General features: G+C 45.6%; 1 protein-coding gene across 1 annotated transcript in view; it reads left to right on the plus strand.

The window, feature by feature from the left end:
- Positions 1-16,910, plus strand: part of LOC144698495 (uncharacterized) — a 47,455-nt gene extending 30,545 nt beyond the window's left edge. Inside the window, 2 exon segments of the mRNA XM_078570434.1 lie at positions 6,587-7,212; positions 16,124-16,910. Of these exon segments, the coding sequence (XP_078426560.1) occupies positions 6,587-7,212; positions 16,124-16,910 (1,413 nt within the window).
- Positions 16,911-17,337: the final 427 nt, after the last annotated feature.

Below are 17,337 nucleotides of genomic sequence, written 5' to 3' on the forward strand. Positions count from 1 at the left end.
ACAACGAGGAGTCTACCCCAACATTATCCCTGTTCTCTGGATCGGGGAACTATACCCTCTCTGTATTACTGTGGTGCTGTTAATAAAGTCAGTGTGAGACAATCTGTTGTGAGCTTGATTATCTCATGCCTGAATCCACAAGATTCACCATTTAGAGTCAACAAGATGAACAAGGAAACACATCACAGCCCAAAACTCCAGCTCGATATTCCCATGAGAAAGTCTGTTATCGAACACCTCGAATAGACAGAACAGAGAAAGATCCCAACTGTAAGAAACCCTCGAATCATTTGTAAATATCTTTCAAATGCTGACAGATTCCAGTTGTCAGTTTCCATCACTTTGAAGTTAATGGAAGGTGAGAGCGTGGTTATTCTAGAACTATAAAAAAACACTAGTTAGAGCACAGCTAGAGTACTGAATCCAGTTGTAGTCAGCACATTATAGGAAGGATGTGATCACACTACAGCGGGTGCAGAAGAGATTGACCTCGATGTTGGCAGGACTGGAGAATTTTAACTCTGAGGAAAGATTGGAGAGCCTGGGATTGTTTTCTTTGGGACAGGGGAGGAAGAGGGGAGATTTAATTGAGGTGTAAAAATTATGACGGTCCCAGTTAGGAAGGACCTATTTAATTTACAGAGGCCAGAACCAAGAGGATAGAGATTTAAAGTAATTAGTGGAAGGATTAGAGGGGAGTTCAATAGTGCTTTTCCACAGAGGGTGGTGGGTCTTGGAACTTACTGACTTAAAGGGTGGTAGAGGCAGAAATACACATTTAAAAAGTACTGGGATATACACTGGATGTGCCGTAACCTACAGGATTACGGACCAAGATCTGAGAAGCGGGATTAGACTGGATTGCTCATTTTCAGCCAGTACAGACATGATGGGCTGAATTACCTCCTCTGTGCTGTAATTTCTATGATTCTGTGGTGACAAGTGGTCCTCGTGTTTTTATCTGAGACAGGCCTCAGCCCAGTCATTTGCCCCGAGTGTCGATGTGATGGTTCAAGCGAAGAGATGCCGGGTACCGGGAGCAGCAGGAACAATAAATAAAACTGAGGTGTCAGTAAATACTGATATAGTTTACTTGTATCTAGTTCCATTTTTATAAATTCTGCTGAATGTGGCTCTCAGCCAGTGTCAGGATATTGGATCAGAGCCACCATGGAAAATGAATTTGACACTGGTGAGATAGACAATGTCAACCGGATCCTCAGTATCTCTGTAACCTCCTCCAGCCCCACAACCCTTCCTGTAAATACAAGGTGTTGTTCTTGGATTACACTCTGAGATAGACAATGTAATTATATTTTAACCTTTATTCTTCAAGTAAAGTATCTCTCTTCAGGCTGTTCTCAAGGTTGTGCAAGCTGAAACCAAACAGTGATTTATTTGTACTTCTTGCAGTTTAGTTACTGTATTCACTGCTCACGATGCGATCTGATCTACATTGGGAAGACCAAACACAGATTGGGTGATCACTTTATGGAACAACCTCCGTTCAGTCTGTCAGCTTGAACCTGAGCTTCCGGTCACTTGTCATTTTAATTCTCTGCCCCACTCCCACACTGACCACTCTGTCCTCGGCCTCCTGCACTGTTCCAATGAAGCTCAATGGGAGGTCGAGGTACAGCAGCTCATGTTTCAATTCGGCACTTTACAACCTTCTGCACTCAACATCGAGTTCAGCAGTTTCTGCACCAACAGAGAGTTGTCAGGATCTGGAACATTCTACCTGAAAAGGTGCTGGAACCTGATTCTATCAGGAATTTTAAAAGGGAGTTGACAGGGATTTGGGATTGAGGAACTTACAGGGTTACAAACAGAAAGTGGCTGTGTGGGACTAAACACGACTGCTCTTTCAAAGAGGCAGCACAAGCACAAAGGGTTGAAAGGCCTCCTTCTGTGCTCTATGTTTCTATGATTCTAGGAGTTGGCCATTTAGCCCCTCGAGCCTGTCCCACTATGCAATCAGATCACGGCTGACCTGTGACCCTGTGTTTCATGTTCCTTGATTTATACCTTGTGTTAGGAAGGATCTATCAACGCCAGATTGAAACTGAACATTGATTAAGCATGAACTGCTAATTCTGGAAGAGAATTCCAAACTTCTCCCAACTTTACCTGGAGAAGATTTTCCTAATCTCACTCCTGAAAGGTCTGGCTCTAAGTTTTAGACTATGTTCCTCAGTCCTGGATTCCCCAACCAATGGAAATTGTTCCCCTCTATCTACCACACGATTCCAATTAATATCATGAAAACTTCGAGAAAGTCCTCCTGAATCTTCTAAATTCCAGGGAATACAAACCTCACCGTGAGATGATGAATATTGGCAGAATGAATAGGGTACTCAATGGTACTGTCCTAAAGAGTGTGTAGGAACTGGGGGACCTGGGGGTTGATGTGCATACACATTTGAAGGCGAAAGGACATATTGAGAGAGCAGTTCGCAAAATATATGAGATCGTGGGCTTCATAAGCAAATTTAATGTGTATAAACGCAGGGAAAATAAGCTGACCCATTATAAAGCTCCGGTTAGGTCACAACAGGAGGATTGCATCCAGTTCTGGTCTCCACACTTTAGGAAAGGGGTGAGGGTCCTTGAGAGGTGTAGAGGAGATTTACCAGAATGGTTCCAGGAAAAAGGGAATTCGGTTACAAAGGGAGATTGGAGAAGCTGAAGTTGTTCTTCTTGGAGTTACAGAGTTGAGGGGAGATTTGTTAGAGGTGAACAAGATTGTGACAGGTTAAGATAAAGGTGGACAAATAAAATGTTGTTTCCATTTGGTGATGGTACAAGAATTAGGGGGACACATATTGAAGGTTATGGGCAATAGATACTGGGCAAATGCAGGGAGGAACATTTTACACAAGTAATATTAACCCAGAACTCACTGCCTACGAGCAGGCTGGAAGCGGAGATGATCAATGCTTTAAAATTAAATTGGACCAGCATTTAGGAGAAATAAATATGCAGGGGGTTGAAGACACAGTGGGGCAATGAGACAGACTGGACTGTTCTACAGAGAGCTGTCATGGACTCAATGGGCTGAATGGCCTGTTTCTGTGCTGTAATTACTCTGATGCATTTGTTTGACCACTCCTCATAATTTAACCCTTGGAGTCCAGTTGTTATTCAGGTACATCTGCACTGCTCTCCCACTAAGGCCAATATAGTCCATCCTTCCTAAGGTGAGATGCCCAGAACAGAACACAGTATTCCTGTCCTGATGAAAGGTCATGTTGACTCGAAACATTAACTCTGTTTTGCTCCACAGATGCTGCCAGGCCTGCTGAGTACTTCCAGCATTTTTTATTTTTATTAAAGTGGTTCAGGTGCGGTGTAACCAGGATTTTGAAAATGTTGGTGCTTTTCCCACAAACAGAACAGATAAACCTTTTTCCTTCCACAATCAAAGTCCGATGATATTTAGATCCTGATGACTCGAGTGACTCTGTCAGATCTTGATGTGAAGTTTGGTTTGAGTTTCCCATTTGCAAATCCTTCCCATTTTACATCCTGTTAAAAGGAGATTATAAAAAAAAATCCATCCCTGTCAGTCCAGGATAGAAATTAAGAGACAAACATTTCTCTGGGTTGGAGTTTGCTGTGTGTAAATCCTCCCCTTCTAACCCCCTGTAAAAGGAGTTTCCAAACACTCGGTGTAAACTGGGCTCCGGGAGTTTGTAATCCGGGTTTGGAGTCCTACACCGGGTGTTTCCGAATCCTCCCAGTCCACCCGCCGGCTCCATTCCTCTCCTGCACTCGGCCCTTTCTCACCCGCTGGACTTTCAACCCGACCGCCTTGATCCCGATCCCCACCCGCGCTGCGCATGCTCCAATTCAAGTCTGGCCACGCCCCTCATTCACTCCGATTGGCCGGAGGAACAGCCACTCCGTTCGGTCTTCCAGGCCTGCCCCCTCTCCCTATTGGTCCGGAGCTTCCGTCCATTGTTATGAGCTGGAGCATGCGCAGAGCGTGAAGACAGACGTGAGGAGAGCTGGAGCGAGCGGATTTAAAATGCGGGATTTACAAACACGGAGTGCGGACTGAGAGCTGGAAAAATGACCCGTAAGCATAGATAGGGCAGGCGGGGAAGTCGGGAAGCATTAAGAATTCACGGTCTCTGTCCTAAACCCTCAATAAGGAACCATCCTTCCAACCACAGATTAGGCCATTTCTCCGGAAGTAGGCCCCAGGTAACGGCAGCCAACTTTATCGGAAGTAAGAAGCAGCAGAGCGCATGTGCGGTCACCATCTTTGTAGGGGGCAATGTCCAACAGGGAGCATGCGTGGGCGCCATCTTTACCGAGGCTGCAGACCCGCATGAACTACCCGCAGGCGGGACAGTAAATCAGAGATAGAGTTTGGTGTGATATCAATGGGTTGTTGTAAAACAGGAGATCAGGGTAACAGTCAGAAACAACAACAACTTCTATTAACATCATAAATCATCCCAGTGAGCTTCACGGGGAAATTATAAAACAAAGTGTGTCACCCAGACATATAAGGAGTTGACCAAAAGTCTCAAATAGTCGCTTGGTTGTACAGAATTTGATTATTACTGAAAAAAGAGACAAGCTGTCAAAGCTTTTCGACTTGCACTCATCAGGACAGACACAAGAATCCCAAATTTCAAAGGGAACAACAATTTCTATTGCACGAGAAGAGGATGCAGATTGGTTGGCCCGATAGCTCTGATTGGTTGTTGCCATGGACAATACAGCCAGGAGTTGTAATCTCCTCTGCTTTTGTTTAATTCCACAATAGGCTTCATGCCTGGACTTGTTCCTTCTGCCTGCAGTGGACAGGTCCCTGTGGATGAACATACGTAGCTTCTAGCGAGTGTAAATGAGCCACATTACGAGCCAGACAGTTTTTGAAATTTGGTATCCTTCCCTCTATCCTGATGAGTACAAGATAAAATGTTTTGACAGAATATATTTTTTTATTAATATTCAATTGTCTTAAAGTGGGAAAGTGTGGTAGACAGAGGGAGACAATCTCAGAGTTTGGGGTCGAGGGAACTGAAGGCACGGACACTAATGGCGGAGCAATTAAAACAGGGAATGCTAGAATTAGAGCAGTGCAGATATCATAGAGAGTTGTGGGTCTGCAGGAGCCACAGAGAGGAGGCCGTTGGGGGATTTGAAAACAAGGATGAGATTTTTAAAATCGAGTTGCTCCTTGAACAGGAGCCAAGGAATGTCAGGGAATGGGCCTAGCTGTGTGAAGACACAGACAGCAAAAATATGGATGTCTTCAAGGTTACAGAGGGTAGAATGTGGGAGACCAGCCAGGAGTGTGTTGGAATGGTCGAGTCTGGAGGTAAAAATGGCCGTGATAAGGGTTTCAGCAGCAGATGAGACACTCCTGAGACAGGGGTGAGGTCGGGTGATATTATGGAGGTGGAAACAGGCGATCTTAGTGATGGCACAGACATGAGGTCAGCAGCTCATCTTGAGATCTAATGTAACACTGAGGTTGTGAACAGACTGGTTTAATCTCAGACTGTTCCCAGGGAAAGGGATGGAGTTGGTATCTGGGAAATGGAGATTGGAGCAGGGACTGAAACCAGTATCTTCAGTCTTCTCAGTGTTTAATTGGAGTTAATTAGTCATCAGGAAGAGAAGCAGGAACCAGAATGGGCCATGAGACTGATCCCAGGTTTAACTCAGTTAGAGAGGGAGAGAAGGAAGGAAGGAAGGAAACTCTGGGACATTGGGAGAAACCACCTTCATAATCGCTCATTAAATCTCCACAAAGTAAGTTTTGGACACAAGGTTAACATTTGCTATTCTGTATGGTCGGTCAGGGGGTTTCAGATTAATGTTTTGTCACGAGTAATCACTGAAGTGAATGATCAGACATATTGTCAACTCCAATTATAGAAATTTGTTAAAAAGGTACAGAAAGAATTGTCCAAAACTCTGTTTGAATTTCAGCACAGGGAGGAGGGAGAGTGTGTGGGACGGGGATTTGCAGCTTTGGGGGAACAAGAGAGGAAAAAATGTTCCATAGAATTGTCTGTTCTGAATTTCTATCCTGTTCTTATAGTAATGGCTCTTGTAAACTCCTTTTGCAGATAATTAGAAGGGGAGGATTTTCAGGCAGGAAACCCAAACCAAACATCACATCAAGATCTGACACAGTCACTCGATTCATCAGGACCTGAATATCATCACCTTTGAATGTGGACAGAGAAACGTTTGTTCTGTCTGTAGGGAAAGATTTCAAACATCAGTGTGACTGGAAAAGCACCGAGACACACACACACCCGAGTGAGAGTGTCCCACTGCACTGACTGGAAAGAGCTTTAACCAGTTATAAAGCCTGAAATAACATCACACCATTCACAGTGGGGAGGAACTGTACACGTGTTTTGTGTGTGGACGAGGCTTCAACTGATCATCAAACTTAGAGAGACACAGGGATACCCGCACCATGGAGAATCCGTGGAAATGTGAGGACTGTGGGAAAGGATTCAATTGTCCATCCAAACTGGAAATCCATCGACGCAGTCACACTGGGGAGAGGCCGTTCACCTGCTCCAAGTGTGGGAAGGGATTCACTAAGTCATCCAACCTGCTGAGACACCAGCGAGTTCACACTGGGGAGAGACCATTCACCTGCTCCCAGTGTGGGAAGGAATTCACTCAGTCCTCAAACCTGCTGACACACCAGCGAATTCACACAGGGGAGAGACCATTCATCTGCTCCGAGTGTGGGAAGGGATTCAATCGGACTTCAAGCCTGCTGACACACCAGCGAGTTCACACTGGAGAGAGACCATTCAACTGCACAGTATGTGGGAAAGGATTCACTGGGTCCTCTAACCTGTGTAAGCACCAGCGAATTCACACTGAGGAGAGGCCATTCAGTTGTACTTCCTGTGGAAAGAGATTCAGGACTTCATCGAGCCTCAAAGTACACCAGCGAATTCACACTGGAGAGAGACCGTTCACCTGCTCCGAGTGTGGGAAGGGATTCACTGAGTCATCCAACCTACTGACACACCAGCGAGTTCACACTGGAGAGAGACCATTCACCTGCTCCCAGTGTGGGAACGGATTCACTCAGTTACACCACCTCTTGACACATCAGTGAGTTCACAATGGGGAGAGGCCGTTCAACTGCTCTGAGTGTGGGAAGGGATTCATTAGTGTATCTAACCTGCTGAGACACCAACAAACTCACACTGGATAAACACCCTTCACCTGCTCAGAGTGTGGGAAGGGATTCACTCAGTTATCCAGCCTGCTGACACACCAGCGAATTCACCATGGGGAGAGGCCAATCACCTGCTCCGAGTGTGGTAAGGGATTCATTGATCCATCCATCCTGCTGAAACACCAGCGGGTTCACACTGGGGAGAACACTTTTAAATGGCCAGACTGCGGGAAGTGCTTCAAAAGTTCCAGGAACCTGATGTCCCATCAACGTGTTCACACTGACGAGAGACCGTTCAGGAGCTCTCACTGTGAGACTGGGTTCAGATGGTCATCTGACCTTACGGTACACCAGAGACTTCACACTGGGGAGAGACCGTTCACCTGTTACGGAGTGTGGGAAGGGATTCACTCGATCATCCAACCTGCTGAGGCACCAACACGTTCACAAGTAACTACAGTGATTGGGATTTGCTGATAATCACATCCAGGATTGAACCATGTTCACTGGGGTCGGTTTCTGTTGATCTTCATAAACCCCAGCCCAGTTATAGGGGGCCATTTGTATTTTGGAAATGCTGTGTGTTAAACAGTGTATTGAGTCTTTTTAGTACCTTTAACACAAGTTAGTTCCTTTTGAAGGACTCTGCCTCTCCCCTGTCACCTCCATCCTCACCTCCAACAACAAGTGTGAGGAGCTCATGGAGCTTCTTTGTCACTGAGGTTGAGACAATCCGATCAGCTGCCTCTGCTGCTTCCCTCCCTTCCACTTGCCCACTGGGACAAAGATCTGTCCTCTCCGGACAGGGGTGAATTGCATAGAATTTGCATCAGGAAGTGAATAAAACAGGTGCATTTCAGGGGGAAAATGGATAGCTCTATGAGAAAAAGGGAATAGATGATTACATTGGTAGATTTAGCTGAGAAAAAATGGAAGGAGGCTCGAGTGGAGCGTAAACACCAGCATGGACTGATTGGGCTGAATGGCCTGGTTCTCTGCTGTATATCCCGTAACCTCCTGTGCAATCTAGTCTAAATCCATGGTATTATCTGTCTGGAAGCAGCATGGCATTAAACTGAAAACTAAAATCAAACTTTACCAGGCCATTGTCCTGAGCACCCTGCTGTATGGAGCAGAATCCTGGGTCTGCTCTTGGAGCCACATCAAAGCTCTGGAACACTTCCAGCAAAGACACCCGAGGTCCATCCTGAGAATTAGATGGCAGGACAAAAATCACAAATAACGAGGTTCTCCATCACGCTGGGTTCAACAGCTTGGAGACCACCCTCCAGAAAATTCAGCTCCAATGGCCAGGCCATGTTTCCCACATGGACAATCACAGAATTCCCAAGCTGATCTTCCATGGGGAACTGTCTCAGGGCAAACAACATCAAGGTGGTCAGCACAACCGATACAAGGACACCCTAAAAAAGAGCCTTGCAAACTCCTGCATTGCAGACCGTCTCTCCTCGGAAAACACTACAGTCGACCAGCTGAGTTCTGGTCACTACATTATAGGAAGGATGTGATAGCACTGGAGAGGGTGCAGAGGAGATTTACCAGAATACGGCCCGGGCTGAAGGGTCTGAGCTATGAGGAAATATTGGATAGGCTGGGGTAGTTTTCCCTAGAGCAGCGAAGGGGACCTGATAGTGGCGTATAAGATTATGAGGGGCATAGTTGGGTGGATAGGAAGGCACTTTTTCCATTAGTAGAGGGGTCAATAACCAGGGGGCGTAGATTTAAGGTAAGAGGTAGAAGGCTAAGAGGGGAGTTCAGGAGAATTGGTTTTTCTCCCAGAGGGTAGTGGGAGTCTAGAACTCACTGCCTGAAAGGGTGTAAATGATTTGGGTGGTTGAGTCAGAAACTCTTCTAACATTTAAGAAGTATTTAAATATTCACTTGCATTGCCTTCGCCTCCAGGGCTATGGGCCAAGCGCTGGATAATGGGATTAGTGTAGTCAGAACTTTGTGAGCAGCGTGGACACAATGGGCCGAATGGCCTTCTCCTGTGCTCTATGAGTGTATATTTGGAGGCAAGCACTGAAATTTGCTTCAGCATGTTTCGAGGACCATCTACACCAAACTCAACATCCGACGTGCCCAGAGGAAGGTCAGAGGTGGCACAGCTGCAGAAGTTAACCCAAGCACCACCAACAACAATATGAACGGTCAGTTCTGTGGATGTGCATGTCGATCCCACACCGAACTCTTCAGTCAGGAGAGGACCCACAGGAAATGATTAAATCATTTACAATTTGGGCACTCGAACAACGAGGAGTCTACCCCAACATTATCCCTGTTCTCTGGATCGGGGAACTATACCCTGTGTATTACTGTGGTGCTGTTAATAAAGTCAGCGTGAGACAATCTGTTGTGAGCTTGATTATCTGGTGCCTGAATCCGCAAGATTCACCATTTAGAGTCAACAAGATGAACGAGGAAACACACCACGGCCCAAAATACCAGCTCAATATTCCCATGAGAAAATCTGTTATATAACACCTCAAATAGACAGAACAGAGAAAGATCCCATCTGGAAGAAACCCTTGAATCATTTGTAAATATATTTCAAATGCTGACAGATTCCAGCTGTCAGTTTTTATCACATTGAAGTTAATGGAAGGTGAGAGCGCAGTTATTCTAGAACTATAAAAAATACTAGTTAGAGCACAGCTGGAGTGCTGAGTCCAGTTGTAGTCAGCACATTACAGGAAGGATGTGATCACACTAGAGCGGGCGCAGAAGAGATTGACCTAGATGTTGGCAGGACTAGAGAATTTTAACTCTGAGGAAAGATTGGAGAGTCTGGGGTTGTTTTCTTTGGGACGGGAGGAAGAGGGGAGATTTAATTGAGGTGTAAAAATTATGAGGGTCCCAGATAGGAAGGACCTATTTCATTTACAGAGGTCAGAACCAAGAGGATAGAGATTTAAAGTAATTAGTGGAAGGATTAGAGGGGAGTTCAATAATGCTTTTACCCAGAGGTTGGTGGGTCTTGGAACTCACTGACTGAAAGGGTGGTGGAGGCAGAGATACACAGATTTAAAAAGTACTGGGATATGCACTGGATGTGCTGTAACCTACAGGATTATGGACCAAGAGCTGGGAAGAGGGATTAGACTGGATTGCTCGTTTTCAGCCAGTACAGGCATGATGGGCTGAATTACCTCCTCTGTGCTACAATTTCTATGTTTCTGTGGTGACAAGTGGTCCCCGTGTTTTTATGTGAGACAGGCCTCAGCCCAGTCATTGGCCCCGAGTGTTGATGTGATGGTTCAAGCAAAGAGATGCCGGGTACCGGGAGCAGCAGGAACAATAAATAAAACCGAGGTGTCAGTAAATACTGATATAGTTTATTTGTATCTAGTTCCATTTTTATGAATTCTGCTGAATGTGGCCCTCAGCCAGTGTCAGGATATTGGATCAGAGCCACCATGGAAAATGAATTTGACACTGGTGAGACAGACAATGTCAACCAGATCCTCAGTATCTCTGTAACCTCCTCCAGCCCCACAACCCTTCCTGTAAATACAAGGTGTTGTTCTTGGATTACACCCTGAGATAGACAATGTAATTATATTTTAACCTTTATTCTTCAAGTAAAGTATCTTTCTTCAGGCTGTTCTCAAGGTTGTGCAAGCTGAAACCAAACAGTGATTTATTTGTACTTCTTGCAGTTTAGTTACTGTATTCACTGCTCAAGATGCGATCTGCTCTACATTGGGAAGACCAAACACAGATTGGGTGATCACTTTGTGGAACAACCTCCGTTCAGTCTGTGAGCTTGACCCTGAGCTTCCGGTCACTTGTCATTTTAATTCTCTGCCCCACTCCCACTCTGACCTCGGCCTCCTGCAATGTTCCAATGAAGCTCAATGGGGGCTCGAGGAACAGCAGCTCATCTTTCAATTCGGCACTTTACAACCTTCTGCACTCAACATCGAGTTCAGCAGTTTCTGCACCAACAGTGAGTTGTCAGGATCTGTAACATTCTACCTGGAAAGGTGCTGGAACCTGATTCTATCAGGAATTTTAAAAGGGAGTTGAGGAACTTACAGGGTTACAAACAGAAAGTGGGCGTGTGGGACTAAACAGAACTGCTCTTTCAAAGAGACAGCACAAGCACAAAGGGTTGAATGGCCTCCTTCTGTGCTCTAAGTTTCAATGATTCTAGGAGGTGGCCATTTAGACCCTCGAGTCTGTCCCACTATGCAATCAGATCATGGCTGATCTGTGACCCTTTGTCTCCTGTCCCTTGATTTATACCTTGTGTTAGGAAGGATCTATCAATGCCAGATTGAAACTGAACTTTGATCAAGCATGAACTGCTAATTCAGGAAGAGAATTCCAAACTTCTCCCAACTTTACCTGGAGAAGATTTTCCTAATCTCACCCCTGAAAGTTCTGGCTCTAAGTTTTAGACTATGTTCCTCAGTCCTGGATTCCCCAACCAATGGAAATTGTTCCCCTCTATCTACCACACCATTTCCAATTTATGTCATGAAAACATCGAGAAAATCCTCCTCAATCTTCTAAATTCCAGGGAATACAAACCTCACCATGAGATGATGAATATTGGCAGAATGAATAGGGTACTCAATGGTACAGTCCTAAAGAGTGTGTAGGGACAGGGGGACCTGGGGGTTGATGTGCATACACATTTGAAGGCGAAAGGACATATTGAGAGAGCAGTTCACAAAATATGGGCTTCATAAGCAGATTTAATGTGTATAAACGCAGGGAAAATAAGCTGGCCATCATAAAGCTCTGGTTAGGTCACAACTGGAGTATTGCATCCAGTTTGGGTCTCCACACTTTAGGAAAGGGGTAAGGGTCCTTGAGAGGATGCGGAGGAGATTTACCAGAATGGTTCCAGGAAAAAGGGAATTCGGTTATAAAGTGAGATTGGAAAAGCTGAAGTTGTTCTTCTTGGAGTTACAGAGTTGAGGGGAGATTGGATAGAGGTGAACAAGATTGTGACAGGTTAAGATAAGGTGGACAAAGAAAATGTTGTTTCCATTTGGTGATGGTACAAGGATTAGGGGGACACATATTGAAGGTTTTGGGCAACAGATACAGGGCAAATGCAGGGAGGAACATTTTACACAACAAGTGGTAATAACCCAAAACTCACTGCCTACGAGCAGGCTGGAAGCAGACATGATCAATGCTTTAAAATTAAATTGGACCAGCATTTAAGAGAAATAAACATGCAGGGGGTTGAAGACACAGCAGGGCAATGAGACAGACTGGACTGCTCTACAAACAGCTGGCATTGACTCAATGGGCTGAATGGCCTCTTTCTGTGCTGTCATTACTCTGATGCATTTGTTTGACCACTCCTCAATTTAACTCTTGGAGTCCAGTTGTTATTCAGGTACATCTGCACTGCTCTCCCACTAAGGCCAATATAGTCTATCCTTCCTAAAGTGTGATGCCCAGAACTGAACACAGTATTCCTGTCCTGATGAAAGGTCATGTTGACTCGAAACATTAACTCTGTTTCTCTCCACAGATGCTGCCAGGCCTGCTGAGTACTTCCAGCATTTTTTATTTTTATTACAGTGGTTCAGGTGCGGTGTAACCAGGATTTTGAAAATGTCAGTGTTTTCCCACAAGCAGAACAAACTTTTTTCCTTCCACAATCAAAGTCCGATGATATTCAGGTCCTGAGGAATCAAATGACTCTGTTAGATCTTGATGTGATGTTTGGTTTGAGTTTCCCCGTCTCCAAATCCGTCCCATTTTACATACTGTACAAAGGAGATTATAAAAAAAAACATCCCTGTCAGTCCAGGATAGAAATTAAGAGACAAACATTTCTCTGGGTTGGAGTTTGCTGTGTGTAAATCCTCCCCTTCTAATCCTCCTGTAAAAGAAGTTTCCAAACACTCGGTGTAAACTGGGCTCCGGGAGTTTGTAATCCGGGTTTGGAGTCCTACACCGGGTGTTTGTGAATCCTCCCAGTCCCCACTCCGGCTCCATTCCTCTCCTGCACTCGGCCCTTTCTGACCCGCTGGACCTATACTCAGTTCTGCCGAAGGGTAATGAAGACTCGAAACGTTAACTGATTTCTTCTCCGCCGATGCTGCCAGACCTGCTGAGTTTTTCCAGGTAATTCTGTTTTTGTTTTGGATTTCCAACATCCGCAATAGCTTTTAGCTTTTTGGACTTTCAACCGGACAGCCTTGATCCCGATCCCCACCCGCGCTGCGCATGCTCCAATTCAAGTCCGGCAACGCCCCTCATTCACTCCGATTGGCCGGAGGAACAGCCAATCCCGTTCGGTCTTCCAGGCCTGCCCCCTCTCCCTATTGGTCCGGAGCTTCCGTCAATCATTATGAGCTGGAGCATGCGCAGCGCGTGAAATCGGGCGTGAGGAGAGCTAGAGCGAGCGGATTTAAAATATGTGATTTACAAAGACCGAGTGCGGACTGAGAGCTGGAAAAAAAAACCCGTGAGCATAGATAGGGCTGGCGGGTGAGTTGGGAGGCTTTATGAATTCACAGTCTCTGTCCTAAACCCTCAATAAGGAACCATCCTTCCAACCACAGATTAGGCCATTTCTTCGGAAGTAGGCCCGAGTTAATGGCCGCCAACTTTATCGGAAGTAAGAAGCAGCAGAGCGCATGTGCGGTCACCATCTTTGTAGGGGGCAATGTCCAACAGGGAGCATGCGTGGGCGCCATATTTACAGAGGCTGCAGACCCGGATGAATTACCCGCGGGCGGGACAATAAATCAGAGATAGAGTTTGGTATGCTCAGTTCATAGCACCCTCGCCTTTGAATCAGAAGGTTGTGGGTTCATGTCCCACTCCGGGAAAAACCAAGAACTGTGATTGTACTCGAAAGAGTTGCAATCTGTGACTGTTGATAACTCGAAAGAGTATCAATGGGTTGTTGTAAAACAGGAGATCAGGGTAACAGTCAGAAACAACAACAACTTCTATTAACATCATAAATCATCCCAGTGAGCTTCATAGGAAATCATAAAACAAAGTGTGACATCCAGACATATAAGGAGCTGACCAAAAATCTCAAATAGTCGCTTGTTTGTACAGAATTTGATTATTAACGAAAAAAGAGACAAGCTGTCAAAGCTTTTCCTGTTGCACTCATCAGGACAGACGCAAGAATCCCAAATTTCTACTGCACGAGAAAAGGGTGCAGATTGGTTGGCCTGACAGCTCTGATTGGTTGTTGCCATGGACAATACAGCCAGGAGCTGTAATCCCCTCTGCTTTTGTTTAATTCCACAAAAGACCCCTTGCCTGGACTTGTTCCTTCTGCCTGCAGTGGACGGGTCCCTGTGGATGACCATACGTAGCTTCTAGCGAGTGTAAATGAGCCACATTACGAGCCAGACAGTTTTTGAAATTTGGTATTCTTCCCTCTATCCTGATGAGTACAAGATAAAATGTTTTGACAGAATGTATTTTTTTATTAACACTCAATTGTCTTAAAGTGGGAAAGTGTGGTAGACAGAGGGAGAGAATCTCAGAGCTTGGGGTCGAGGGAACTGAAGGCACGGACACTAATGGTGGAGCAATTAAAACAGGGAATGCTAGAATTAAAGCAGTGCAGATATCATAGAGAGTTGTGGGTCTGCAGGAGCCACAGAGAGGAGGCCATTGGGGGATTTGAAAACAAGGATGAGATTTTTAAAATCGAGTTGCTCCTTGAACAGGAGCCAAGGAATGTCAGGGAATGGGCCTAGCTGTGTGAAGACACAGACAGCAAAAATATGGATGTCTTCAAGGTTACGGAGGGTAGAATGTGGGAGACCAGCCAGGAGTGTGTTGGAATGGTCGAGTCTGGAGGTAAAAATGGCCGTGATAAGGGTTTCAGCAGCAGATGAGACACTCCTGAGACAGGGGTGAGGTCGGGTGATATTATGGAGGTGGAAACAGGCGATCTTAGTGATGGCACAGACATGAGGTCAGCAGCTTATCTCAAGATCTAATGTAACACTGAGTTTGTGAACAGACTGGTTTAATCTCAGACTGTTCCCAGGGAAAGGGTTGGAGTGGGTATCTGGGAAATGGAGATTGGAGCAGGGACTGAAACCAGTATCTTCAGTCTTCTCAGTGTTTAATTGGAGTTAATTAGTCATCAGGAAGAGAAGCAGGAACCAGAATGGGCCATGAGACTGATCCCAGGTTTAACTCAGTTAGAGAGGGAGAGAAGGAAGGAAGGAAGGAAACTCTGGGACATTGGGAGAAACCACCTTCATAATCGCTCATTAAATCTCCACAAAGTAAGTTTTGGACACAAGGTTAACATTTGCTATTCTGTATGGTCAGTCAGGGGGTTTCAGATTAATGTTTTGTCACGAGTAATCACTGAAGTGAATGATCAGACATATTGTCAACTCCAATTATAGAAATTTGTTAAAACGATACAGAAAGAGTTGTCCAAAACTCTGTTTGGATTTCAGCACAGGGAGGAGGGAGAGTGTGTGGGACGGGGATTTGCAGCTTTGGGGGAACAAGAGAGGAAAAAATGTTCCATAGAATTGTCTGTTCTGAATTTCTATCCTGTTCTTACAGTGATGGCTATTGTAAACTCCTTTTACAGATAATTAGAAGGGGAAGATTTTCAGGGCAGGAAACTCAAACCAAACATCACATCAAGATCTGACACAGTCACTCGATTCATCAGGACCTGACTATCATCACCTTTGAATGTGGACAGAGAAACGTTTGTTCTGTCTGTAGGGAAAGATTTCAAACATCAGTGTGACTGGAAAAGCACCGAGACACACACACACCCGAGTGAGAGTGTCCCACTGCACTGACTGGAAAGAGCTTTAACCAGTTATAAAGCCTGAAATAACATCACACCATTCACAGTGGGGAGGAACTGTACACGTGTTTTGTGTGTGGACGAGGCTTCAACTGATCATCAAACTTAGAGAGACACAGGGACACCTGGACCATGGAGAACCCGTGGAAATGTAAGGACTGTGGGAAAGGATTCAATCGTCCATCCAAACTGGAAATCCATCGACGCAGTCACACTGGGGAGCGGCCGTTCACCTGCTCCGAGTGTGGGAAGGGATTCGCTTGGTCATCCAACCTGCTGAGACACCAGCGAGTTCACACTGGGGAGAAACCATTCACCTGCTCCCAGTGTGGGAAGGAATTCACTCAGTCCTCAAACCTGCTGACACACCAGCGAATTCACACAGGGGAGAGACCATTCACCTGTTCCGAGTGTGGGAGGGGATTCACTCAGTCATCAAGCCTGCTGACACACCAGCGAGTTCACACTGGAGAGAGACCATTCAACTGCACAGTATGTGGGAAAGGATTCACTGGGTCCTCTAACCTGCGTAAGCACCAGCGAATTCACACTGAGGAGAGGCCATTCAGTTGTACCTCCTGTGGAAAGAGATTCAGGACTTCATTGAACCTCAAAGTACACCAGCGAATTCACACTGGAGAGAGGCCTTTCACCTGCTCCGAGTGTGGGAAGGGATTCACTGAGTCATCCAACCTACTGAGACACCAGCGAATTCACACTGGAGATAGGCCATTCACCTGCTCCGAGTGTGGGAAGAAATTCACTCTGTTATCCCACCTGCTGAGACACCAGCGAGTTCACACTGGAGAGAGACCATTCATCTGCTCCCAGTGTGGGAAGGGATTCACTCAGTTATCCACCCTGCTGAAACACCAGCGAATTCACACAAGGAGAGGCCGTTCCGCTGTACTTCCTGTGTAAAGAGATTCAGCCTTCATTCCACCTCAGTGTACACCAGTACACATTGGAGACAGGCCGTTCACCTGCTCCGAGTGTGAAAAGGGATTCACTCATTTATCCAACCTGTTGACACACCAGCGAGTTCACAATGGGGAGATGCTGTTCACCTTCTCCGAATGTAGGAAGGGATTCACTTGGCCATCCCATCTGCTCAGACAGCAGTGAGTTCACAAGTGTCTGCAGAGGTTGGATTCTGCTGTTATTGCTGCTGTTAATCACATCCAGAACTGAGCCATGTTCATTCTGACAGTTGTGGTTTGTTTCTATTGATGTTAATAATCCCTGTAACTGGGCTGAAGTTTAATATCTTGAAGTCTGTTAAATAAATCAGTTTTGTTTCAAACTCTCAGAATGTCGAGTCCTTGATTTCTCCAGGATAAGAGGAGAC

The sequence above is a fragment of the Cetorhinus maximus genome, chromosome 23 (assembly GCF_964194155.1).
Source record: "Cetorhinus maximus chromosome 23, sCetMax3.hap1.1, whole genome shotgun sequence".
Lineage (NCBI taxonomy): Eukaryota > Metazoa > Chordata > Chondrichthyes > Lamniformes > Cetorhinidae > Cetorhinus > Cetorhinus maximus.